The sequence below is a fragment of the Abramis brama genome (assembly GCF_963993115.1).
Source record: "Abramis brama genome assembly, chromosome: 8".
Lineage (NCBI taxonomy): Eukaryota > Metazoa > Chordata > Actinopteri > Cypriniformes > Leuciscidae > Abramis > Abramis brama.
The window spans coordinates 22,050,679-22,076,385 of NC_139970.1; the positions used below are offsets into that span (position 1 = coordinate 22,050,679).

At 36.9% G+C, this 25,707-nt stretch overlaps 2 protein-coding genes across 10 annotated transcripts in view; both read left to right on the forward strand.

The window, feature by feature from the left end:
* Positions 1-902: 902 nt before the first annotated feature.
* tra2b (transformer 2 beta homolog) lies at positions 903-7,256 on the forward strand. Of its 9 annotated transcripts, none has more exons than XM_084122136.1 (9): positions 933-1,111; positions 1,878-2,137; positions 2,477-2,622; positions 5,115-5,283; positions 5,388-5,576; positions 5,953-6,068; positions 6,316-6,435; positions 6,672-6,748; positions 6,913-7,256. In XM_084122136.1, the coding sequence occupies exons 4-9, from the start codon at positions 5,251-5,253 to the stop codon at positions 6,921-6,923; spliced, it is 546 nt and encodes a 181-aa protein (XP_083978262.1). In that variant the 5' UTR covers positions 933-1,111; positions 1,878-2,137; positions 2,477-2,622; positions 5,115-5,250; the 3' UTR covers positions 6,924-7,256. The 9 variants fall into 9 exon arrangements, with proteins under 9 accessions (XP_083978261.1, XP_083978262.1, XP_083978264.1 ...); XM_084122138.1 differs by having other exon boundaries at positions 6,316-6,426; XM_084122135.1 differs by having other exon boundaries at positions 903-2,137.
* A 1,519-nt stretch (positions 7,257-8,775) lies between these two features.
* igf2bp2a (insulin-like growth factor 2 mRNA binding protein 2a) overlaps positions 8,776-25,707 on the forward strand; it is a 71,019-nt gene continuing 54,087 nt past the window's right edge. The window contains exons 1-2 of the mRNA XM_084122482.1: positions 8,776-9,201; positions 10,244-10,304. Of these exons, the coding sequence (XP_083978608.1) occupies positions 9,027-9,201; positions 10,244-10,304 (236 nt within the window). The 5' untranslated portion in view covers positions 8,776-9,026. The remainder of the gene's footprint in view (positions 9,202-10,243; positions 10,305-25,707) is intronic.

Sequence of the window (25,707 nt, forward strand, 5' to 3'; positions counted from 1 at the left end):
CATTTGGCTCTGCAGTGAGCACCACTTTGAAAAATGCAATTTTGTATCGCATAGGCGCCATCTACTGGAACTTCTGTGGTATGACAAAACTGGACTGGGTGAAAAACAGTGAATTCAGGTAAATTGGGTCACTTTTGAGATTAACTGCAAAAAGTTGACCAGTTTACCTGAATTTGCTCAGTTTTTTTGCTCACCTCAAATTTTTTTTGCTCAGTAGGGGTTTCTTAATCTGTGGTTTCAGTACAGTTTTCATAATCTGTGTGTGCATGTTGTGTATTGCGTTCTTCAGGCAGGGTTAGAAGGTTAGGGTTGCAGAGAAGAAATTATACATTATTCTCATCATCCCTATTATCCAGTGGAAATCAAATTACAAGGCATTATTTGTATTATCTATAGGCTACGCGCACTTCTACTTGTCAAATGTAGCTACTTGTGCTCTGTTGGCTTCAAACAAAACAATACAAATGCAACAAAACTGGCATTTAAATACGAGAAAAAAAATAAGTGATTAATTGTTCATTGTATCTCATCTCAAAACAAAGTCTAGTGAAGAAAATCGCGGAAATACAATTTAAACTCTGCTATGCGGCAGTATCTCCCATTCATATTTTCGAGTGTGAACTTGGGTAGAATCACTATCAGCGCCGTCCAATTGCTGTCTTGCACAAGATAACAGCCATTATTTATCGACCAATCAGCACTTTGCTTACTGAGTAGTAAAGAATCTTTCTATAAGAAAAACAGCCACTCCGTGTTTTGGATAACCTTTGCACTAAATTGCTATGTAATCAAGATTAATTTATAAAAGTTTGTTTGTGTACGTCTACTATAAACGTATACATAGTGTACATGCTTTGCCAAAAAGCATTTATCTGTGAGTAGTATTTTTGACGCCCTCTTGCGGATGTTGGTTGGGAGTGGAAACGCTAGTTTCTAAATAAAGCCTCTACGACCGAGACAGGCGTTCATTAACAGAGGTCCGTTTTTTTGTGTGTGTTTTGGGCGCTCCATTTGTATTGTGTTATCTGCAATTTCAAACATAGTGTTACAATTGCAGCGTAATATATATTAAGCAACAATGAGTGACGCCGAGAAGGAATTCGTGAAGCGGGTATGTAGTGTTTTTACCGTTTTCTCTTTTTGCACGCGCCATGTTTCTTCTAGAAATGGCCTCCATATTGTATGTTAGCCAGCCAGACAGGCTTCATTCATTTTTTAATTTTATTTTAAAGCCGGTTATGTACAAATGCAATGACTCGATCGCATTTACTCCTTAACATTTCTAAAAATAACTCTGTAAAATGACGTAACATGGATTTGTACTGAAATCCAAGTGTCCAGTTAACGTTAACGTTAGCCACCTTCAGTGCTAGCAGACAGACAACGTGCTTTCATACTATAAATGCATTTATCTGCTTTTCAGTGTTCGCTTTTCTCTAGTAAGCCAAATGTTTTAAAATCCTTACTAAGTGTTGTTTTCTCATTGCATGTTTAATTAAACAAATATAACTTGTATGAGTAATATTTTTATGCTAATACATGATAGAAGGTCATCCTGAGCCTTAAAGCAAAAACAAATGCAAGTTAGATTCAAAATCACGTGCATTTTTATTTAACAGTAGGCTAGCAATGTATATTGTAATTGTAAATGTTCTTGTAATATTACAAGAAATGCAAATATGTACATTTGTTTTTGCATGAATAAGGCTCAGGATGCATCTGAAAGAATCTAATTGTTTGTCATAATGGAAATTAAAGCTCACTTTACATTTCTGTTGGTTCATCTATAATGTTTTTCCCACACTAATATATCAATAGGATTCTTGGTTGTAATGTCCAGTGTTTACACATTCTTCATCCTTTTCTTTTTTGTTAAGGTTAAGGTTGGAAGAAGAGAAATCTGGACGAAGTCAAATGTCAAGTTGTTAATGCGAATAATTTGAAGCTGAATTTTCAGTGCATGCTAATATTGCGGAGCAAAAGAAGTTCCCATATAGCATTTATGGGCAGTGAGAGAAATGGGGGAAGAGGAATGAAGTCAGAAATGAAATTGAAACAGAAGAAAGAAGAAAAGATGTGTAATGAAGTTAAGATCAGAAGTTATCTGGGATAAGATCGCAGCGCTAAGTAACTCTTAGTATGTTTGTCCCATGCGTGCATGCATAAATATTCTGTTCATTTTGTATTGCAGTAATAACTATTGTCCTGTAGCATGAGAGATTTACAACTAGTTATTTTCATACATAATTTGATGCATTACATGTCAAACTACAAATTCTTACATTGTATGTGTATTAAAGTAAATTGCTTTTACACTAGTTCATATGCCTGCGGTGAAAAGGCCATCATCGCTGCATATTATCCTAGTCTAGATTGGTCTCAAACTCATTTCTATATATACACAATTATTAGTTTAACATTCTTAGTATGACCATGTTCTCTGGCTCTTAACGTGATTTGGATGTGGTTGGTTTAGGAGTCCCGTTCGGCCTCTAGGAGCGCAAGTCCTAGAGGATCTGCTAAGTCGGCCAGTCACTCACCGGATCGTTCACCTGCTCAGTCAAAAGAGGGGTCCCACCACACTCGCTCCAAGTCTCGTTCTCGCTCCAGGTCCAAGACTCGGTGAGTATTTCTTGTCTTTTGAGGTATTCTGTTTTCTATTGGTAGGTCAAGAGAGAGCAAACTTTATTTGAATCTATCATACAAGGAAAGCAGTGTTTTACAATAAAAAAAGCATTTACATAAGTGACAAGTAATTCACATGAATGAAAAGGAAAAATGCCATAATCATAATAACATAAAAAGGGTTTGTACTGTATATACAAATTATGGAATTAATTATTAGCCCTCTGCTGCGCTTCAGTCACTTTTGACAGAATCTTTTCTATTACTTGCATTAGATTTTTTTTTTTTTTACTTCAGAATGAATTTTTTTCCCAGTGAATTTCCCCCCCCCCCCTTTAAAGTCACTTTTACTCCTCGCAGTCAAAAATGGCTAACATTGAAATTAATGTGAAAAAAACTAAAATGCTGATTTTTTTTGTGTGGGTACAATCTATAGACCTTATGCACCAGAGAAACGAGGGCGCCGCCATCTTTAGAATATTGTCTTTGAACTTCCGTTTTTGAAGTCGCTCTGTATATTTCTATGGCATTGCTGTTCAGGAGTAATTTTTACTTAATGTAAAGTTAACGAAAGTTATCATAAGGATTGTAATGTTTAAAGCAGATGTCTCAACAAATGTCAGTAGACCGGGAAGATTTTAAAACGAGCCGTTCATTCATAAATACGCAAGATCGCTGTGAAAATACTGACCGGAAGTCAAAAGACAACGAGCGCAGCACTGAAAAGGGGCGGGGCTACATAAGGTCTATAAATCAGCTTAAAAAATGATCAATAAATGTTACAATAATTATGATCCATTTGTTTCCACAATTTTATAAATATTACTTGGTATTAGGGATGTGCACGAGTACTTGGATATGACAGCGAATATCAGTCATGATATATATATATATAAGGATGATCACTGTGAAAATATATATTTTTTATATATATACCTCAACCACCACCAATGTGCTGCATCCACCTGGATGATGCGACGGCAGCCATATTGCGCCAGAACGCCCACCACACACCAGCTTACTGGTGGAGAGGAGACACAGAGTGATGAAGCCAATGAGTATATAGGGATGATTAGGAGGCCATGATGGACAGAGGCCTCTGGGCAAATTTGGCCAGGATGCTGGGGGTTACTCTATCGAAACCCCTACTCTATCGAAAGACATCCTGGGATTTTTTTTGTGGCCACAGAGAGTCAGGACCTCGGTTTAACGTCTCATCCGAAGGATGGTGCTCTTTGACAGTATAGTGTCCCCGTCACTATATTGGGGTGTTAGGACCCACACAGACCACAGGGTGAGCACCCAACTCTCTAACACCTCTTCCATCAGCAACCTGGTTTTCCTAGGAGGTCTCCCATCCAGATACTAACCAGGCTCAGCCCTGCTTAGCTTCAGTGGGCAACCAGTCTTGGGCTACAGGGTGATATGGCTGCTGGCTTTAGATGCCCGTGTTTCAGCGCATTTCACTGGAAGAGCACATCCACAACAGGAGTAACAGATTCTGGCTAGTAGAATGTAACTTAATTTAAGTTCACTTGCATTTTGTCCTTTTTTGCTGATGCTAGTTGTAATGTTGCGCTCTTTGTGTTTGTACGGATATCTGATTAATCTCATAGGATATGTCATAGAATGGGTGTTCATTCACTCTTCAGCTTCATTGCATGCACCTATTTCTTTTAGATGTCTCTTTTTCGAAAACCGATGCATTATTGATAATGTAGCAGTGTTATTTTTCTAGTCATATATTTTCATATTTTGATAGACATAATGTTAATGTCATATTCTTATTTGTCAACATTAATTTTCATAACAGTGATTCAATTAAAATATTATACCCCGCCCACGACTCGCGAGTACTCGTTTTTTGAGACCAGTCAGTGCTCGCAAATGAAAAACTGACAAAATGCCCATCCATGCTTGATACCATACAATTCCATCAAAATATTAAATAAAAAAACATTATTGAACAAAAATATATTACATTGATTTTACTGAAAAATGGCCACTTTTGACTGGAAGGATTACGAGTGTGACTTGTGAATGAGGAGCACCAGAGGGTTAAAAATAATTCATGAAAGCAATTCTTTATTTTAATGTTAATGGATTTGTTTGTTTGTTAATGGAAAGTTTTTTTGTGATGAGGATGCAGTGTTGTTTCCAAAATTGCATGTCATTTAAAACTGTTGAAATGGCCATGTGACTCATCTGCAACTGGAATTCACAGTACACTGTCACACCTGCTGCTTTCCAGTTACAAGTTGAAATGATATTTGGGCCAGATTAAAAATGTTTTTTTTTAGATTTTCTAGATTTAGATTTTATGCACTCTGCAGTTGATCATTTGACATGTTGGTAGCAACTTGATATATAATGAAATTGAAGCTGGAGGTTCTGGTCTGTCTAAGGAGTTTAAGACAGGACTTATCAGTTGGTAACTTGATAGATTGTATGTCTGTTGCTCTTTTTCACTCAACTCCATCCTTACACAGGTCTCGTTCCCATCGGAGCTCTCGCAGACATTACAGTCGTTCCCGTTCACGCTCCCATTCTCGCCGTAGACGTTCACGCAGCCGTTCATACAGCAGCGAATACCAACGCCGCCGCAGTAGTCACAGTCACTCTCCCATGTCCAACCGTAGGCGACATGTTGGTGACCGGGTGAGACAAAGAGTCAGTTCCATACGTGCCAATTTTTTTACATTTTTTGCATGAGGTTTTTTGTACTGCTGTCTTCTAATCTGTATTGTTTTATTTACCTTTAGGCTAACCCAGACCCAAACTGCTGCCTGGGAGTGTTTGGGCTGAGCCTGTACACCACAGAGCGAGACCTGAGGGAGGTCTTCTCCAAGTATGGCCCTCTGAGTGATGTCTCCATCGTGTATGACCAGCAGTCTCGGCGCTCCAGGGGGTTTGCTTTCGTCTACTTTGAGAACAGAGAAGATTCGAAAGAGGTGAATTCTCCAGCTGAATGGATTGTATGGATTTACTTGAAGTGAAAGGCTGTTTTGTTTATACAAGAAATGCCACCTTTACTGAAATTGCATATTGACAATTTTATGCATGTTTTTCCAAATTGTTTGATTCCGAAGGTTAAGTTATTTGTAATTTCCTGTGTATTGATTCTAGTATGCTGCATATTTGACAATACTGTGGTTTGTCAGTAGTGAAATTGCATTATGCAGTTTATTTTATTGAAGTACTGTACAGAATGTACTGTTTCCTCCAGCTATTTCATGGCCAGCAATACAGACACCTGGGATTAATGGCCTTAAGCAGAAGGAATATTGAATGCTCAGTGTGGGTTATTCTGGTCTGTTTTGGTTCTAGGCTAAAGAGCGTGCAAATGGCATGGAACTAGACGGCCGCAGAATTCGAGTCGACTACTCGATTACAAAGAGGCCTCACACACCTACTCCTGGAATATATATGGGCAGACCAACATAGTGAGTCTGATTTCAGTTCTGTGATTCTGATTCCTTACTGTCCGTTTAATCTCACTCTTGTCAAATGATTCATCTGAATGTTGTAGATCAGGGGTGCAAAACTCTGCAGGACTGTGGCCTTCTGGGAACTGAGTTTTGCACTACTGTTCTAGATGATAAACACTGATTGTTGTGAATATCAATTGATCTCTCTCTCATGAAGATTTAATCAATGTTGAGCCCAAATAACTTTTATCCTCATGTGCAGTGGCGGAGGCCCGAGTGTAAGTCGTCGCCGTGATTCCTATGATCGAGGCTACGAGCGTGGATATGATCGTTACGATGACCGTGACTACTACAACAACAACAACAACAACAGGTCATACAGGTGATCCCCTACATTTCAGCTATTTGTGTGACGTGTTTGTAACGACCATTCTTCATGGTACAACACTGAGATTTCCTCTCTGCTGGCCCAGTAGCTCAGATTTGTGCTTACCCGGCTGATATTGTCACTTGTTCTACTACTATAAATGGTTCATTATGCTACAGTTTGAATGTCACCTCTTTGTTATGAGCTGTAAATGCTGGTGTTTTCATTAAATCCCAGCTTTCTGTTCACAGGAGAAGATCCCCTTCTCCATACTACAGCCGAGGAGGACCATACAGGTCACGGTCACGCTCTCGTTCCTACTCTCCTCGTAAGTACTGCACAAAGCCAACCACAATAAACCTGAATGAAAGTCCTTTGTATTGTCTACCTGGCTTTATGTTTTGAGAGTGTTTAATCTTAAAGCAGTGTAAGTGCTCTAGTGATTTGTGATGCATGTGAAGGCAAACAAATCCTTTATATTTGTTTTTACAGGTCATTACTGAAGTGAAGTTCAACTCTTTTCACCCTTCCCGAAGACTATGATGACAATGACATTGTTGATGACGTAGATGTTTATTTCTGGTGGCATGAGTTTGGATGTACTTTAAACTCAATCCCTTCGATTTCTTGCCTAAAGGTTTCATGTGACTTTGACCGGTCTGGACGTTTCAATAGTTTGATGAATATTTTTGCAGTGTTGTTTTTTTCTTTCATTTCTGATCTGATGCAGAATTTATGTTTATTTTATAATATGATAGTGTCCGGCTCACACCTCCTTGTTTTTATGCATTTTAAGATTAGCGGTGGTCTTGCAATAAAATGCTTTATACCTCCCACCTGGTGTGAGTTTATGCTTGAATCACTGAAAACATGAAATATGTGTGATTTTATACTTAAAGGATTGGATTTAAATTCTTGAGAAAAGCTACAAGCCATTGTCTTGGAGTTCAGAATCAGAAAAGTGAGGTGATTTCATTGCGGAGTTATGGACAGCATATTTATGTAATGCATACAAATATTCTCTTGAGGCGTTTACCTTAAACTGTTGAGAAATGAATAGGTTTATTGAATAGGAACGCTAGAACACCAGTGCCTGAAAGAGCACTGTTCCAATTTAAGTCTAGTTACCTCAGAGAATATATTGTTAATAATAGTATCAACTGAAATACTTCTCCAGCATGTGTAAAAAAATTAGTTTGGAGTACTTATGGATTTAGCATTAATTTGGACACTGCATTAGCTGACAAATCTGGGATTCCCTTCCTTTACTGTACCTGGCTGTTGGAGGGATTTGAATCGTCTTTCTGAAGATCTGGAGTCAGTGTCACTAACAAACTCTGTTTTTTAAGCACAACAAACTCAGTAACTTGTCAATTTGGTTATAGATTATGCTACAGTATTAGTAAAGATAAAGCTGCTCTAAAACACTTGCTATATGGCACTGCTGCATTTGGTCACAATTATATTGTTGCAGGGTCTGATTTGGAGATCTATTAAGTGTTGTATGAAACACTGATCGCTGATGTATAGACATACAGAAATCAGCAAAAATATACAGGGCTAACAACAATTCAATTCAACATTGCCAGATTGACTTTAAACCCTTTTAATGAATGAAATCTAGATATTGCATATTAAATGGTTATCTTTGGGTGTATGTATACACACACACACACACACACGGGTATGGCATGATGAAAAGATTTTGCTCAAATATTAGAATCATTTCTGATAGGCGTTTACCAAAGTCTACATAAGCGGAATCAATGCATTGCTTTCATATATAACGAGCATGCTCCTCCTAAAACATAATTCCATAAGGTTTCTTCACATTCCTGTTTCTTTTCCATTGACGTGGGCGTTCCCATTTTCCAGCTGCTATTCTCTTTGGAGTCTGTGCTTACGGTTTTACAGCCCTAATTATTAATCGTAGATGAAATTTAGAATCAAAATCGAAAAGTGTAAAGCAATATTTAACAAACGAGTTATTCTCTCAAGGGACCCAGGAAAACGCCCATCAATCCACAACACCCTAAAGATGTCAATCAATCAAGCTGTCAATCAAGACTGTAAATGAAAGCAGCCTCTGAGAATAATACACATAGGCTACGCATTCGTTTATTAACACAAGCTTAAGGGCTGTATAGTACTTGTCACTACAAATACTTACTGACTTGAAGAGATATTCTCTTTCTGTAAGTGGATGTAAATTGACCAAACCATCCTGTGTTGCTCATTGAGTCTCATCTTTATGCCTTATCCAGTGATTTATGCTGGCAAATTGAACACTAGAAAGTCAATAAACACCTCAAAAGTAATTTTGTGATATTTAAGAGCGGTTTTATTTAGAGGCGGCGCTTGTTGCCAACAGAGTAACGTCGCAACGACACTTTTTTTTCAATCCCTGTAAAAGAGTTTGAGCAGGAACATAGTTGTGTATATGTAGCAGGGGGGTCCGGCTGCATCTGGGGGGTGACTGCTGATTTTCAGCACATTTATTTTATTTTTTTTCTATTTTATTTAATCCTTGTTTTCCTTACTTCGAGCAATCCATTGCACGCCCGCACACGCCGATATATTTGGACGTTAATATTTTCGTATAGACCATGAACAAACTCTATGTGGGGAATCTGAGTCCTTCGGTGACCGTGGAGGACCTGAAGCAGCTCTTCGGCGAGAGGAAGCTTCCCGTGACCGACCAGGTCCTGCTCAAATCCGGCTATGCCTTCGTGGATTTCCCCGACCAGAACTGGGCGATTAAAGCCATCGAGACTCTGTCCGGTAAGTGCGTTTTTCACATCGCCGAAAGTCACGGTTATATATATCTGGGACTGACACCGTAAAATACTTTCTTGGAAGAGAAAAGAAAAACTATCGCTCGCGCATCAGCCGCGCGCTGCTCCCAGTTCTTCACGCGAGCGGACCAGTGCGCGAATGAACGCCCGCGAGCTCAATCACACTCGCGCGCGCTTCCAATATGCGATACAAGTTGGATTCATGATATAATTCTTAAAAAAGAACGCTCGTTTCGACAAGCCGGGGTACTAAACGCGGGCTATTTCTCAGCCATCGGCCCATAGGAATGTATCGGATGGGTCTGATGCTCGGGTGGTAGACATAATTATTTTTCAGTTATTTTTTATCTTGATTTTATTGAAAAGAAGCGAGCGAACTGAGCGAGGAGAAGGCGTCACATGCATGTTCCTATGGTGTCCAGGTATGTTTTTACGAGGTGTCTTGAAGGTGGGTGATGGGGGTCTGGAGGAAAGTGCTAATAAACAGGTAGCTGGGGGGGACGGAGGTGAGATGCCAATTTTTGTGCTGCGCCAGGCCACTAACAGATGCACAACACCTCTATATTCTCTTTGCACGCTCGAGAGTCTTCGTGAATGCAACATAAAAGTACACATCCAAACCTACTTGAAGAAACAGGACAAATTTAGGCAGAAAAGTCTTATCCTTAAACCTCCCATTCTTCAAACTCTCCTCTTTGCTTGTATGTGGTTAGTGGGAGTGGAAAGCATGGCTGCCCCTTCTTTATATCGTATCGGCTCATCAAGCATTTCGCATTAATATCATCAGGCATAGTAGGAAATGTGGTTAAGACATTACACCTTACATGTAGACATGATAAAACTCACTTACGTCGCCGACGTACATTTAAGCACTTGCACGTGTGATTGTATCCCACGTATTTACGTTTCACGCACGGTTGTTTGTTTTACAAATATAACAAAAAAGCTGAAATATATCAGCTGTGTCGATAATGCACTGGAGGATTGTAATTGTGATCATTCGTTCTTTTTTTTTTTTTTGCTCGCAGGGAAAGTTGAATTACATGGGAAAGTGATCGAGGTCGACTACTCAGTTCCTAAAAAACTAAGGTAATAATTTGACTTTATTTATATTCTTTTGCAATGCAAAGCATGAAGTCTGCTATATTTGGAAGTTGGTGGTGAAGCTGTGATGTGTATGGCGAAATTGAAATTTAATTTGAGATGCTTTTTGTAGGCTATATTTTCTCCTCAAGTAACTTATTTAATACTATTTTTTCTTGCCTGTTCATATTATCTTAATTAATATATTTCTTGGCAGGGTTAATGAGCTCGTGATTTTTTTTTGCATTTCATTTTTAGCACTAGTTGTGACTATCACTTGACTCAAACAATATACGCTGTCTTTAAGTGCTTTAACTGTAAAGCACTCTCTGAATGTATGTCAGGCATAAAAAAAGGAATATTGATATTGGGTGTTTCTTTGCATTATCTAGCACAGACTGCTATCATTTTTCCCCTCACAAAAAGCTTAAAAACACAGTGTTTTAGGCTATGTGCGATAGATCCAGGGGGAGAATGCAAACATGGCAATGAAGTTATAACCAACACATAACTGAAATCAGAAATTACGCCCTTTTCCTTGCTGCTTGCATTGTACTATAGCAAGATCATTGTGCATGACCTCATGGCGCGTGTTTAGGCCCTTCCGTGGCCCACGTGATTTCCCCTATAGGCCCTGCGTGTGTGTTCCACGGGAGGGCGGCATAGAAATGGCTAGAACAGCCCACAACTTTGAGATTTAAGGGTTTACGTAAAATTACATGTAGCCTACAGACTTTAAGTTTACATCAAATGCACGCTTGTTGCGGCGTTTTCTCGTCAGACAAGTCGTCAAACACAACGTTTAAATCTAAAAATAAGTATAGCTGTAAAGGTGTGAGTGAATTAACTTATTTCGTAAACCACAATCATACTGGTATCTGGCGCTTCATAGGCATGTAAATTCGGGGTGTGTGTTGCATAAAGTGCGCAGTCAAGATGCACAGTCTTTGATTTGGAAGAGTCGGCCATGCTGCAGCTAGACTCAACCTAACATGACTGAAAGCAGCATGCACGAGCAGAACGTACGTGTGTGTGTGTGTGTGTGTGTGTGTGTGTGAAGCTCGTTCTGAAACGTTTCACGCAGTTCTAGAGTGCTTCTAGAATCCGAGGCGTAGTCTGAAGCGAACTGGGGCAGCTCAAGTTACATATGAGCGATATCTGGACATATTTATGTCGGGATATAATCCTCACACACAAGGCGCATGTGCGTTTTAGGTTCATTAGTGTCCCATGCCCAGTGTATTTCAGTTATTATTTACGTCAGTGTTCATTTTAGTTCGTACGTATTGAGTAATGCTAATAAATACATTACGCACGTGACGTAGTTATCCAGTGGAGCAGCACATACGTTTGCTGTTGCTATTGTGATTTGTATTAACTTGGATAGTGTAATAATGAGACGTGTGATATCAATATTAAACTGAAAAATGTGATGTTGTTTTAATATACATGTATCATTTTTATATTCATACTCTGGTTAAATACCTTATGATAGCCTACTTGTTAAAAGTACATTTTATTATGAGTGAGTTTTCATGTCAGTGGAATTTTTCATTAGGCCTAAAGAAAGTGGCATTTTGGAATATGAGTCAATATTTTACATAGGCCTAAACATTATTATTATTATTCAGAGTTTTCATACCCTGACTTGCTTGTTTACATAATTGTTGGCTTAATAACTAGTTTTGTTGTTTGGCAATTGTTTTACATTGGGGTGCTTTTTTTCTGGAAGATTTTACAAAAAAGATATACACAAAATTATTTTTTTGTTTACTGAACTGGCTTCTCTTAGAAGAGACTAAAATGATAAAACTAAATCAAAGAGTCTACATTAGCCTAAATAAATGAACATTGCAATTGGATTTGTTTATTATGGTATATTGCATTTGCTGAACAGACTTTACAATTTACAGGAATAATTAAAAGTAAACATGCTTTTTACAGGGTTGAATTCTTTGTGAAATATTTTAAGTAGTTATATTATGTCTGTTTTTTAAATTAAATTATATTACATGTATGTGCAATTTAATATAGCATGTACAGCAATGTTAAAATATTTTCACGTAGCATATGGTGAAATAGATAGACAAATTACATTTTAAGTGAGTATTGTTTTTGCCATATTGCCATATTGATCTGTCAGTGACTAACTATTGTTTGATTGTATACCAGTGATCCACTGTTTTCAGTGGCCCATTGCTTTTTTATTTTTTTCACGAATCAAGCTGTAAAACAAGTCAGACCAGGATTTTAACTTTTATCTTTTTACCTGAATGTTGAGTCAGCTTTCTCTAAACATTATATATAATTTTAATAATTCAATCTAACAAAATAGATTTGTGACAATTATCAGTTTATTTTCTCAGTTTGCACAATTGTACAACTTGAATAATCAGAATGAGTATTTGTAAGATAGAATTAATTAAAAATGATATTTTTGGGAATTGGTTTTGGATATCTATTTAGATCAGAAATGTTCCAGTAATTTTTTTTCCTGTGTATTTTGTGAAAGATCTATTGCAGTGGTTTTGTTGGTTTACAAAATCTTTTGGAATAGCAGCTGTGCTTTCCATTGATGTATGTTACTTTTGGATTGTTAAATTTGTGGCTTGCAGTAAGCAGTGCTTTCAGGATTCTCCCTGTTTTCCTGTGATGTTTTATTTTGGAGTGGAGTCCTGTATTTGCAGTAAGGGAGTGGAAGCATGAGAAGATATAGGGAAGAGCAGAGCTGCACTTATGCAACAGATCAAATTTAATGCTGTAAAAAGTTCAAATGTTCCTCCAAGGCTACTAAAATATTGTTTTTGTATGTCATTTGAATCTGTTTTAAATGACACATTTTACAGTGCATTGATAATGTTTTAAAATAATCTGAAATGTGTCCAAAATATATAGATCCACATCAATGTGCTCACAGTTTAACTATAAATGTATAGCTTGTTTTATAGCTGTGCAATTAGTTGTTAGCTAACAGTAATTAACCAGATATCTTTAATTCATGCTCTTGTTATTGAAGTGTCTGTTTTTGTAAATGTATTAAACAATCTGGTTTTTCAACCACCAAGGAAGGTTTAGACATATTTCCTATTTTCATTTGTCATATTTCGATGCTGTGCTTGTGTGGTGGCAAGTCTGATGTTTTAATTATCTAGTTTGTTAGGAATGATTTTTTATTTTTTTTATTGATCTGATAAGTTGTTATTTAGCCAAATGAGTTTAAATCTGGCAGTACAAACATTCATATTTAAATTCTAGTGTATTATTTAACAGACACAAATTGATTATAGAAAACATGGTTAAATTAAAAATAATAATGCATTTAATTTAGTTGTTAATGGTTTTTAAATTGAGTGAAATTGTTACTTTATTATACTGATGCTCTGTAAGTTTTCAATGATTATAGTTCTTACAATCAAATAATTTGTTCTGTAAGTGTTTTAGATTTTATTGGTTTGAAAGGCAGTTTAAATTAAAACTTGTTACCCCCTATTCTTTAATTCCCAATAACCATGCTTATCTGTTTTCAGTTTAAATATTTAGTTATCTCACATTTATCTCAGAATGTCTGTAAAAGGATAGACTGTAGATTTGATGGGTATATCTGGATGGCTAAAAATGATCCATCCAGTTCAAATGATTTTTCTCCATTTGTTCATGAGTTGAAGAGATTGAGATGATGAAGGCTAAGAACAGAACTGTAAAGTGGAAGCTGGAAAAGTGGGTTATGAAGTTGAACTCTCAGTAGAGAACTAGTCACAAAGCCCAGGGACATTAGGATCTCAGAGATGGATCCCCCCCCCCCCCCCATCACAGGTTCATTTATTGTCGCTTTATATTGCAAACAAATGACCTGTAATACAGGAGTATTTGTGCAAAATCATAAAATATCATTAAAACGACTCATGCTTGCTTGCTTGTTTCTTTTCTAAGAGTATGCAACAAATGTTATACTAAAAATCATATTCATTTCAGTTTTGAATGAATACTTTAGGTCCTTTTAGGTTCAAGGCATCAGTCCTGACATTTGTTTTCATAAACGCACCAGTAATCATTTTTAAACTCTCTGTGAATTCATTGCCTCGTCTTCTTTCACACGTTCAAGATGTGTCTGTAAGAACGTGCTCAAATAGAATATCAAATGATTTGTTCTGAACTCAGTATTTGAATTTCAATTTGCAGAGGTTTGCAACAGGCACTTCAAAATCCCCATATTCGTTTGTCAGTACGTTCTTACCTCACGAAAGCAACCGGGAATTATTCATTTTGTTACTCTAAATCTTTTAAGCCTAAACAAGATATTATAGAAAAAGAGGTTTCCCTATTGTGGATGTTATGTGATGTGCAGCTCCTTTCATGGAGCTCAGCAAATCTATTTTACCATTCATTGTTTGTTATTGAACTGTTACTGTACTTTGTTGTCTTCTAAGCGCTCTGTAACCTCGCCTCCCTTGAGATTAAAATACTGTAACGCATATTTCCTCGTTTGTTAATCCCTTTATCGTTATAAAGGGGGCAGAGGAAAGAGAGGGATTTTATCATAAAGAATGTGAGAAAGATTGTCGTAGAAGCTTTTATGCTGTAATCTCCTCTGAAGCAGCTTTGGCTGCTCTCTTCACTCGCTCTTATCAAGTGTTTGTTTGTAGACTAGTGGGCTAATGATGATGTTTCTCATTTGTTAAGTATTATTAAAGAGAGGGCCAGTTTTGAGTTTGTGCCGTTGTTGAACCTGTAAGCAGGTGTAATGTTTTATTTTGTTCAGTGGAGAGGATTCTGTCCTTCAAGTGGCAAAGGGCTGAAAGTTAATGGTTTTGTTGCTCATTTGCTAGCTGGCTTATTTGTTGTCATTTGTATGTTTACTGTAGCGGATTATTGTGTGTAATTGTCCATATGGTGACAGGAAGTACATGAAAGGTGTGGGACTATAATCTCAAACTGTACTCCGACTCTGTTCCAGTATGTACACTTAATCTTCAGATTAATCTTGTTTCACTGCGATGAGGAAAAAGGCTCAAGTCTGATGGGGTTAGTATGAAATGGGCACGATTGAAAGAAATTACAATCATTTCCTGCTATGAATTTGTATGAATTAAGATTTAAAGTCTATTTTCTAAAAGCACATTATTGTGAACGATATATTTAAAAAGATATTTGACCTTGTAATGTTTAATAAAAATATCATAATAACTCAATCTTCTGGTGAAATGACAGACTTCTCTCTGCTGATGCATGCCAGACTTCTCCTATCATTTAGTCTTTTTAAACTCTGTCTCTTTCTTACAATCAACTACAGCTTGCATTCAGATCTGCCTCCATTCAATCAACAACTGATGGATAGAAGAACCAAGTCCCTGCCCGACATTTTCTTTTTCGATAATGTGTCTTCACTTAGATGTACACCACAATGAAACAAGATCTGTCCATTAGATCTGCTTCTTTATCCTGTATTCACACTCAAAAAAACCCAAACGGAAATTCTAACACAAATTGTGGTTAGATGTTCCCTATCTTTTCTGATAATGTAAACAATTACCAGTACAAATATAAAATGATCATAAGGCTGTTTGTTGTTGTCAAGCATGCGTAAACTAATACTGTTTCTGTTACATTATTTACAAAAATCTTGGATCTAAATTCGGATGTCTCGTTTTATATCCACTAATATTTCTCCATTAGATGCACATCGACTGTAGCCTTGGCTTAAGGGAAGCCTACCTTTGCAGAAGAGGACTGTGGGATATCTCAGCTGAGCAGGGTGCCGCTGAGCGGCCGCAGCGTGAGCGTTCATACATGGCGCAGTGGCACTGCTTTGGGGTTTGTCATGCTCTTGGGTGGCATGGCAGGCGGGGGAAACGGGCAGCTGAGATCCCAGCAGGTGCCACGTCTTGCACTTTGCTCACTCTGTGAGTGTGTGTGTTGGAGCAGTTGTTCGCCCCCAGTGTCAGGCTTGGTCAGTACCATCTGTCCAGTACAACCTCTTCTTCTAATCTCCATTCATGGTTGTGCCACTACGAGGCTTCATTTGTTGTCCTCTGGCGATGCCAGTCTGCTGAACTCGATGGCATTTATCTTGTCCTTCTGTGCAACTGTCACAAGAAATATGTGTAATATAGAAGGAGCTGTAAATATTTCATTGCAGCTGCATCAAGGGCACGCTGCCTCGTCTTACAGCATTCAGAACAGAAGAGTGTTCGCCATACCCTTAAAGGGAGCTTTTCCTTACCCAGCGGTGTTTGCAAATATTATCAGTTCTCCAACTGATAATAGATGGTACTGCATTTGTTTTGTTCTCCCAACAGTGAGAATAATCCTATGGTTACTATGGCAACCGAATAATATTTCTTTCTTTTTTCTTGAGAGGTCAAAGATGGATGGATCAGATCCTGCATTATGCATTGCATTTTGTAAAAGTGCCCGAAGGAAATTTTATTGCTCAGAGGTTGTTCAGTTATGTTTTATTTAAATATCATCTTTTTGTCTCATGGTTCTGCTAAAACTCCCTAGGAGGAATCAAAACAGACAAATAAGACAACTGTTGACAAATAAGAGTATAGAATTTCAATTCAAAGTCATGGGTTTGATTCCCAGGGAATGCATGGACCGATAAAATGTGTGCCTTGAATGCAATGTAATACATGTACAATGCAAATAAAATGACAAATTTTGTCCACATCTGCTCATTTCTGTCTTCTGTACTGAGCATGTTTGTTTTAGTTTTGAAATAAATTCATTTAGATATTTGTTTGGCATAAACTCAACAAAAGTTAGAGTGATACAACTGTCCGGAGATCATAATGAAAAAAAGGCTCATTAAATGAGCCAAATTGTTTGGCATAATCTTTTATTATTTTTCAGAAAGAAATATTTTAATTAAACTGCTTCGCCGCAACATTGCCCGCCAAATCGAAGTCATGTGTTGAAAATAAAGAAAAAGATGTGCAACTTCACATGTCATGTATTGAAGGCATTCAAAGGAAACAAGTTTACTTTATGGTCCCACCACATGACATTTTTAGAGTCATTAAATTTAAACTTGTTGAATTTATTTTTATTATTATTTGAAACCAACATGAACTTCTCACATGCTTAACTCGATTTTTAAGACTTTCACTTGGACACTCTTATATGCCATTGACCCCAAATGAATGTAGAAAACACATCTTAAATAATTGGCAAATCTGAGCACAGTTTGTGACATTATTGAGATCTTTTTTAAAAGACTTGGTTGAGATTATCTTTTTCTCAGAAGAAAAGAGAAATAGAATGTCTAAGTATACTTATACTTACACATTCTATTTCTCTTTTCTTCTGAGAAAAAGATAATCTTACACATATATAGTATACTTACACATATACTGTCTCCATTTGCTCTTCATTTAATCTCATTGCTCTCTAGGAGAAACAGTTGTATTATTACATGGATGTTATTTGTGATCTGTCTTGCCAGTGTTATAAATTCTATTATTCAGAAAGATTGTGGTTTTTGTATAACCACTTGTTAAATTTTATGATGCGTTTTCATCCTTTTAAAACTTGCTAATATTGTCGCTGTCCATCTCTCATGATCCATCTGCATTTGGCATTTAAAGCACAATGTGTCTGGTGTTTGTGGGATCTTCCCCTACGTAACTGTGAAACTTTGCCAGTGAGATTTTTATTCATGAATCCCACTCGTGCATCGGCCATTTACATTTTGTCTCTCCATATGTATGATTGAGAGGGCATCAACAACATGTCCTCAGAAACCTCTGAGCACCCACCAGCTCCCTGTGCACAACTCTGAGTATTGTTTTGCTCAGTTTGATTAGTTATGAATGTCCTGTGTCAGTGGACTAGAAGGATGGAGGGATCACATCCATCCACAGGCCTTGAGAACATTACTAATGAGTTTTGATGGAATTTGAATGATTAATTCAGCGCGTCTGTGAAATGGGTGCTTTATGGTCCTGGAATTTCTTTTATACATAATGTATATACGCTGCTGTTAGAGAAACATTTTGGGGATATATCTACCAAAGAGGGTTTGTTACACCTTGAGAAATCTGTTTGCGTGTCCATTCATCTCAGTGGCAGTTATTTTACATATAATGTAAAAGTAATGTAAATGTTATATGCTAGCCTACCGTTAAAAGGTTTGGGGTCGGAGTTTGTAAATGTAATGCATTGTGAAACATTATTACAGTTTTATTATCTATTGTTTTCTAACTGTTTTTAGAAAGCAATATTGTTATCTATTTTCATATATTTTAAAATGTAATTTATTCCTGTGACGGCAAAGCTGAATTTTCAGCATCATTACTCCAGTCTTCAGTGACATGATCCTTCAGAAATCATTCTAATACGATGATTTGATGCTCAAGAAACATTTATAATTATGAACAATGTTGTGCTTTTTTAGGATTATTTGATGAATGGAAAGATTTCTATTTGAAATATAAATCTGTTTGAAACGTAAATGTCTTTACTGTCACTCTTGATCAATTTAATGTGCCCTTTCGGAATAAAACGATTAAACCCAAATATACTAATTATAACAAACAGATTTTTATTGATTAAAAGTTATTAAATGAAAAACATGTTGCATTGTATAAAGAAAGGCTCTTCTGTTACAGCAGGTAGATATTATAAATATGCTGTAATGAAGCAGAAGTCTGCTCTTTGCATATTATTGTTAGGAATATGGCAACAAAAAGTGTTATCAAATGTTAGGCATCATCATACAACCTCACACTTGGTACTAGTCAATTGATGTCAACATTTTGTTCCCTACAAAATGAAAAGTGATATTTATTCACTGCTGTTGATGTAAAAATTCATTGAGTCATATTAGGAGAACCATTCGCTGTTGTCTACGGGTCTCTGAGAGTCGCTGACAGAGGGCAGTGTTTCAGAGGTGACAAACAGTCTACCTGCTACAGTATGGGCTTGTGGCATACGTAAAGGCATTAGTGAGCCAAGAAGCTCAGTCAAGTGCACAGAAGGCCTCTATGCCCTGTGGTCTACTTATAGATAGTCTGTTGTGGATGCAGTTTGACAACGGACGAAACAATGTCAGCCACGTCTTTCACTTGCACCGTTTTTGGACAGTGTGTCTTTGTCACCCTCTTACTGAGGGAAACGCCTCTGCCTCAGCCTTCATTGTGGGAATCGGTGAATGAGTACATTGAATGAAACTCTCCCTGATAAATATTTAGCCTGTTTGACACAGACTCTGCAGGCCAGGCACAGAGAAAGAACCCCTTGAAATCATCATGCTAGCGAGAGGCAGTTTGCGATCATTGGTTGAACAGGCTCATCATAAATCTTCTTTAAACAGACTCATCATCCCAACTACCTTTCACTGAAAGAATCCGTCAGATTTTCCCCCAAATCCGGTTTTAATAGTTTAATTAAATATTAATAATTAAACAATAATAGGTTACCTGTGCAGCCTTACTTTTGATTTATTCATCCAAATGTTTGTCAAATTCCGTGACATTCCACGATATACAGTAAATTCCATTTCTGTGACTGGATTGGATTCAGCGATTCCATCTGTGTTTACCACATTGCAGAAATCATAGGGCCCTAACTATGTCTGCCGAAATATACCTGTTATTAGGGGTTGATGTGCTGCCTTTGAACAGAACAAACCCAGTGTGTTTAAGGTAAAGAGCTTGTGTCTTTTTCAAAAATGCTAGACGTCACTCTCCATCTTTAGTACTTTGAGAAGGGACAGGACATATGCTGGTGGTATATCGAACCATGGTAAAGGCATTGGGTTAGGGTTACATAACATTTGTAGGTAGCTTTATTTGTGCGGCTGTGGGCAGAACTGCTCTTATTTACTACATTTAGAAACATGTATGCAACAGTAAGGAGGGACGTGTCCCAAACAAGTCAAAATGAGGAATAACGTGTTACGAAGCGGTGTTTGCAACAGCAGGAAACAATTTTAGTTTATGATGAGCAACATCACAAACTTGTTTCACTAATATAGAATTTTTGTGGTGTGTTGACACAGGTGCATATATTGGATATTTTTCAACAGCTTCAAATGTGACTCATCCAAACAGAATTTTGATTAATAATTACCCCTTTTATGTTAGCTTTAGTATTTTGAGTCTTGTTTTTAACCCATGTTAGGTACACTACCCATGTTAGGTACACTTCAAATGTTTTGGGTCAGTAAGGTTTTAATACTTACAAAGATGCATTAAATTGATCAAAAGTGACAGTAAAGACATTTTTTAATGTAACAGAAATATTTATATTTCAAATAAATGCTGTTCTTTTGAACTAAATATTAAAGAATCCCGATTTTTTTTTTATCATGGTTTCCACAAAAATATTAAGGAGCACAACTGTTTTCAACATTGATAATAATAATACATGATACTTGAGGATCACATCAGCATATTATAATGAAATATTAAAATATTAGCCACAAACGTTGTCAAAGAATTCCTCTGAAATTCCCCTGTACTGACTTGTAGCTCATCGGAATATATTGGGTTATGATGTTGACTCAGTTCCCTGAGGAAAAAATAGTTTGTGGACTTGTGTGATGGCCTTGAGGACAGACTGAAGAAGTGAATTTGTTGAAACTGAAATCTGAAAAGACATTTAGTTTTATTTTACCCATTTGTACGTTTGTTAAAGCCTCTTTTTTGATGGTGCAAACGGCGCTGTCTCAGCGATATTGTTCACTAACAGACATGTTGCTAGGATACAAAATTACTTCAGTTGGTACTGAGTATCAGTGCTTTGAATATGACCATGGTGAGTGGTTTGTGTCTTTCAAACTTACTGAAAGCGTATTTAGAAAGAAATGCAATATTTGCTGCCATCTTTCACTTCTTGTTTACTATAATAGGACATTTTATAAGACATTTGTTTGTCACTTCCTGTAAATGTGACAGACAGCAAAACAGTTTCAATGTGCCACTCTCTTTTCTTCTCTTTCCTTACTTATCAAAGGAACATAACCTTTCCTAAGATGACACAGTATTTTGAATGTTTTATCTCACGATGAGATTTGACACCTGAAAGCTTTCCAGAGATGTTCACAGGTCTTTAATATGAAGTCCAAGTCAAGCTTGATGTACTGGAGTATGAGTTAACCCATTTAAGCCCACCAGCAACTACAGTTGCCGCAGTGTATAGTTGTCATTTTCCTTTTGTAAGTGTTTTTCTAGATGTTATCCATGTTTTATATCTCAATGACATGCAAGCAAACAACCAAATAAAGGCTTTCAAGAAAAAGAAAAAAAGATACAGTATTCACTACCTTCCTGTCACATGAGACTGTCAACTTCCTACCCCTACTTCCAGGAAGCATGGCGAAGGCAAACCCTCCCAAAGAAAGGTCATTTTCATGTTACTAATAAGTATTTTTTGTTGACATATATATATATATATATATATATCTACATAATCATAATCAGGTCTCTAGAATCATCCAAACAAAACAAATCTTACAAGAGATCTATAGTTTTTTGTATACTTAGTCAAAAGTCCAAGCGGCAACTATAGTTGCCCGGTGGGCAAATGCCTTGTAAGTACATATATCATGGGAAAATTGGGTATACTGTGTTAATAGGAAAAATAAATCAAGGTTATTGGTCTTGTTTAGAGCATAAACATAACTTAACCCTTTAAATGACATCTCTACTGTATAGTTATTTTTTGTTTATTTAATTTTTTTGTTATATAGATGTAATTTTTTCTTCATTCTATTTATTTTTATTTAATTTCCTTTAACTTTTTTCTGGTATGGCTGCACTTTGTTCTGCACTATGTTCCACCACTTAAACCCTTGTGCGCTGTTCGTTTGCGGTTTACAGTTGGGTAACTGTACAAAAAGTAATTTTACTCAGTTTATTAATGTTTTAACTCCACATTTGGACATTTTGTACTCCACAAAATATATATAAATAAATAAATATTTTTTAAATAGGTTTTTATAAAGCCTCTGAGTGAGTTCACGTAGTGTAACAGCGCAGCGCTTCTTTGTTGTACGTCAGAACGTAGGCTTACTATTGGCCGACGCTGGTCATGTGTGTGATGTGTGTGGTGCAACCCAGAAGCGCTGTTATACTATGTGAACTCACGTCAGAGACCCACACAGAAGAAAATTAATAGTTGAATAAAGTCGTTATTTTTGCACACAAAAAGTATTCTCTTCGCTTGATAAACTTATGGTTGAGCCACTGTAGTCACTTGGACTATTTTAAACATCGTCTTTACTAACTTTCTGGGCCGGCAAGTTTCAATAACATAGAAGCCTATGGAGAAGTGAGACAGCTCTCAGATTTAATCAAAAACATCTTAATTTGTGTTCCGAAGATGAATGAAAGTCTTACGGGGATGGAACAACATGAGGGTGAGTAATTACTGACAGAATTTTCATTTTTGGGTGAACTAACCCTTTAAACCGCAGCCCAAAGTGTGTCTGCATGTGATCAGCGATTAGAATTTAAAGCTTACAAAATGTTTATCATAAACTAGCGCTAAGACCCAGAATCTGCCCAACCTACATTTATGGCCAGGAGCCGCTTCTGGTTAATGTGCTGGTAGTTCTGGCATCATAACAGTGTTTCAGTCTGAGCTTATATTCCATAGGCTGGGTAGAGCTTTGAATTGTAAACATTGGAGTGTGTGTACGTTGTAGAACTAGGTATTACTTTCCCTCCTTTTGCAGGCTGTCGAACTGTTATATGGTATTCAGAGAGATTTATTTTTTGAATTTGGAGGCCTGTAACTTTCTGTGCACAGGTGGATTGTGATGGATGTCACTTTATGGAGTGGAGAAACTGGTTTCTGTGTGGCAGAGCAGGCTCAGAAAAAGGGTGGGGTGGGGGGGAGAATGTAAGCACTTTTTATTTTACTATATCTCTTTACATAAATATTTTTTTCTACTTAAACTATAATGTTTATGAGGATGTCGCGGGATGAACGAACAGCTTCAGGAGGTGAGGTTAACTAACAGACTGCATAGCCTTAAGACCCAGATAAATTAATAAATCGATTATTTTTCTCATAATTTGGCCTTTTCCTTGCATTGCAATTTTTTTTTAATGTGTTTTTATATACATTCTGCTGAAATGAACGAAATGACTCGAAGATTTGTTCATTTCGATGAACGAGATTCAAAGATCCAAGTCAGTAAAATGATCCGAACTTCCCACTACAACTGATTTAAAGCTGGCAGAATGCTAGATCCAACGAATCTTAACCAACAAAACGAACCGTCATTTTTACCCTTGAGGCCAAATTTTGCCTCAAACATCAATAACAGCTTTAACTTGTCAAACCTGGCAAATGACCATGGTAAAAGCGGGATGATCCACAACTAGCTGTGCTTCGTGTCGGGTGGTTCTTTGCCTCCATGTCAAGCATTAGAATTGTTAATGTTTAATATATTTCAAATAATAATAAAAAAGTATATTAGCTATATAAAACTATATAAACTAAACATAAGCTTTGAACCTAAATCTTAATTAAAAAAAATCTCTTTAAGCTTCTTTTTGTAAAAGAAATACAAAATATTTGAACATTATTTTATGTAATTTTTTTAATTATTTGTTTAATTATAAACTGAATTTGCACTGAAAGTGAAAAATAATAAAAACTAAAATTACTGAAGTTTAATTTTAACAAAAGCTTTTAGCTCAAATGAGAGGATAATACATCAGTGAATCTAACAGAATCCAGAATTTTGTTAAATTCTGGAATATTCTAGGTGAAAATGAAAGTAAAACTCAAAACAGACTGTTTGAATAGCAGTTGGTGCTGCCATATCGTGATGTGATGGATTCAGATGTGCATGTGTAATTCAGGAAATTATCTTACTTTAAAGGGTAGGTACATCTTCATCAGTTTAGTCTAAAAATCGAAGGATTTTTTAACACTGTTCCTCCTTGAGTTGAAAATAGTTTTCTTACCGTAGATGTGTCATTACTCCTATTGTTAAATGTTGACACATTTCCTGGCATGTTTTCTTGAGAAATAGAGTATCATGCAGATGTATCTGTAGTGTCATATTGAGGTCTGTTCTTCTGTCACTTATGATGTGTCAGCTTATAGTGCAGTGAGTGATTGAATATGAAGATTTTTGGTGCTTTTCACAGGCTGAAGTTTGTGAATCAGTATTTCAGTGATGTTCTCCTAATGCCTGAATTTATCTATTAATATTTGATGGAATAAAACATGTTGTAAGGTTATTAATTATGAAAACAACATATAAAAAGACTTTTCATTTTGTTGCTTCATTCCATGAATATTATCCATTTATTATTTTGTCTTTTTACTGAATAACACTGTTATTCAGTCCTATGGGATGTTCTTAAAAAAAGCTTGTAATAATCCAAGGGAGCGAAGCATAGTGAAGGGTCAATTGCTGTTCATAAATAAATGTAGGCAGGCATACAGTGGGGAAAACCAGTATTTGATACACTGCCGATTTAGCAGGTTTTCCCACTTACAAAGCATGTAGAAGTCTGTAATTTTTATCATAGGTACTCTTCAACTGTGAGTGACGGAATCTAAAACAAAAATCCAGAAAATCACATTGTATGATTTTTAAGTAATTAATTTGCATTTTATTGCATGACATAAGTATTTGATACATCAGAAAAGCAGAACTTAATATTTGGTACAGAAACCTTTGTTTGCAATTACAGAGATCATACGTTTCCTGTAGTTCTTGACCAGGTTTGCACACACTGCAGCAGGGATTTTGGCACAATCCTCCATACAGACCTTCTCCAGATCCTTCAGGTTTCGGGGCTGTCGCTGGGCAATACGGACTTTCAGCTCCCTCCAAAGATTTTCTATTGGGTTCAGGTCTGGAGACTGGCTAGGCCACTCCAGGACCTTGAGATGCTTCTTACGGTCGGAGCCACTCCTTAGTTGCCCTGGCTGTGTGTTTCGGGTCGTTGTCATGCTGGAAGACCCAGCCACGACCTATCTTCAATGCTCTTACTGAGGGAAGGAGGTTGTTGGCCAAGATCTCTAAATACATGGCAGAAAAGCATCCCCAAAGAATGATGTTTCCTCCTCCATGCTTCACGGTTGGGATGGTGTTCTTGGGGTTGTACTCATCCTTCTTCTTCCTCCAAACACGGCGAGTGGAGTTTAGACCAAAAAGCTCTATTTTTGTCTCATCAGACCACATGACCTTCTCCCATTCCTCCTCTGGATCATCCAGATGGTCATGACTCATTGGCAAACTTCAGACGGGCCTGGACAAATTAATGATTTAAAAATCATACAATGTGATTTTCTGGATTTTTGTTTTGTCACTCACAGTTGAAGAGTACCTATGATAAAAATTACAGACTTCTACATGCTTTGTAAGTGGGAAAACCTGCAAAATCGGCAGTGTATCAAATACTTGTTCTCCCCACTGTATGTTCATGTCAGCCCTCAT

What these genes read in the sequence shown, in the direction of transcription:
- tra2b (XM_084122130.1), top strand. Translation starts at nt 1,079, where the DNA reads ATGAGTGACGCCGAGAAGGAATTCGTGAAGCGG. An exon ending in ACAGAGAAGATTCGAAAGAG is followed by an intron (nt 5,577 to 5,952) that starts GTGAATTCTCCA and finishes TTTTGGTTCTAG; the next exon opens with GCTAAAGAGCGTGCAAATGG. An exon ending in TATATGGGCAGACCAACATA is followed by an intron (nt 6,069 to 6,315) that starts GTGAGTCTGATT and finishes CCTCATGTGCAG; the next exon opens with TGGCGGAGGCCCGAGTGTAA.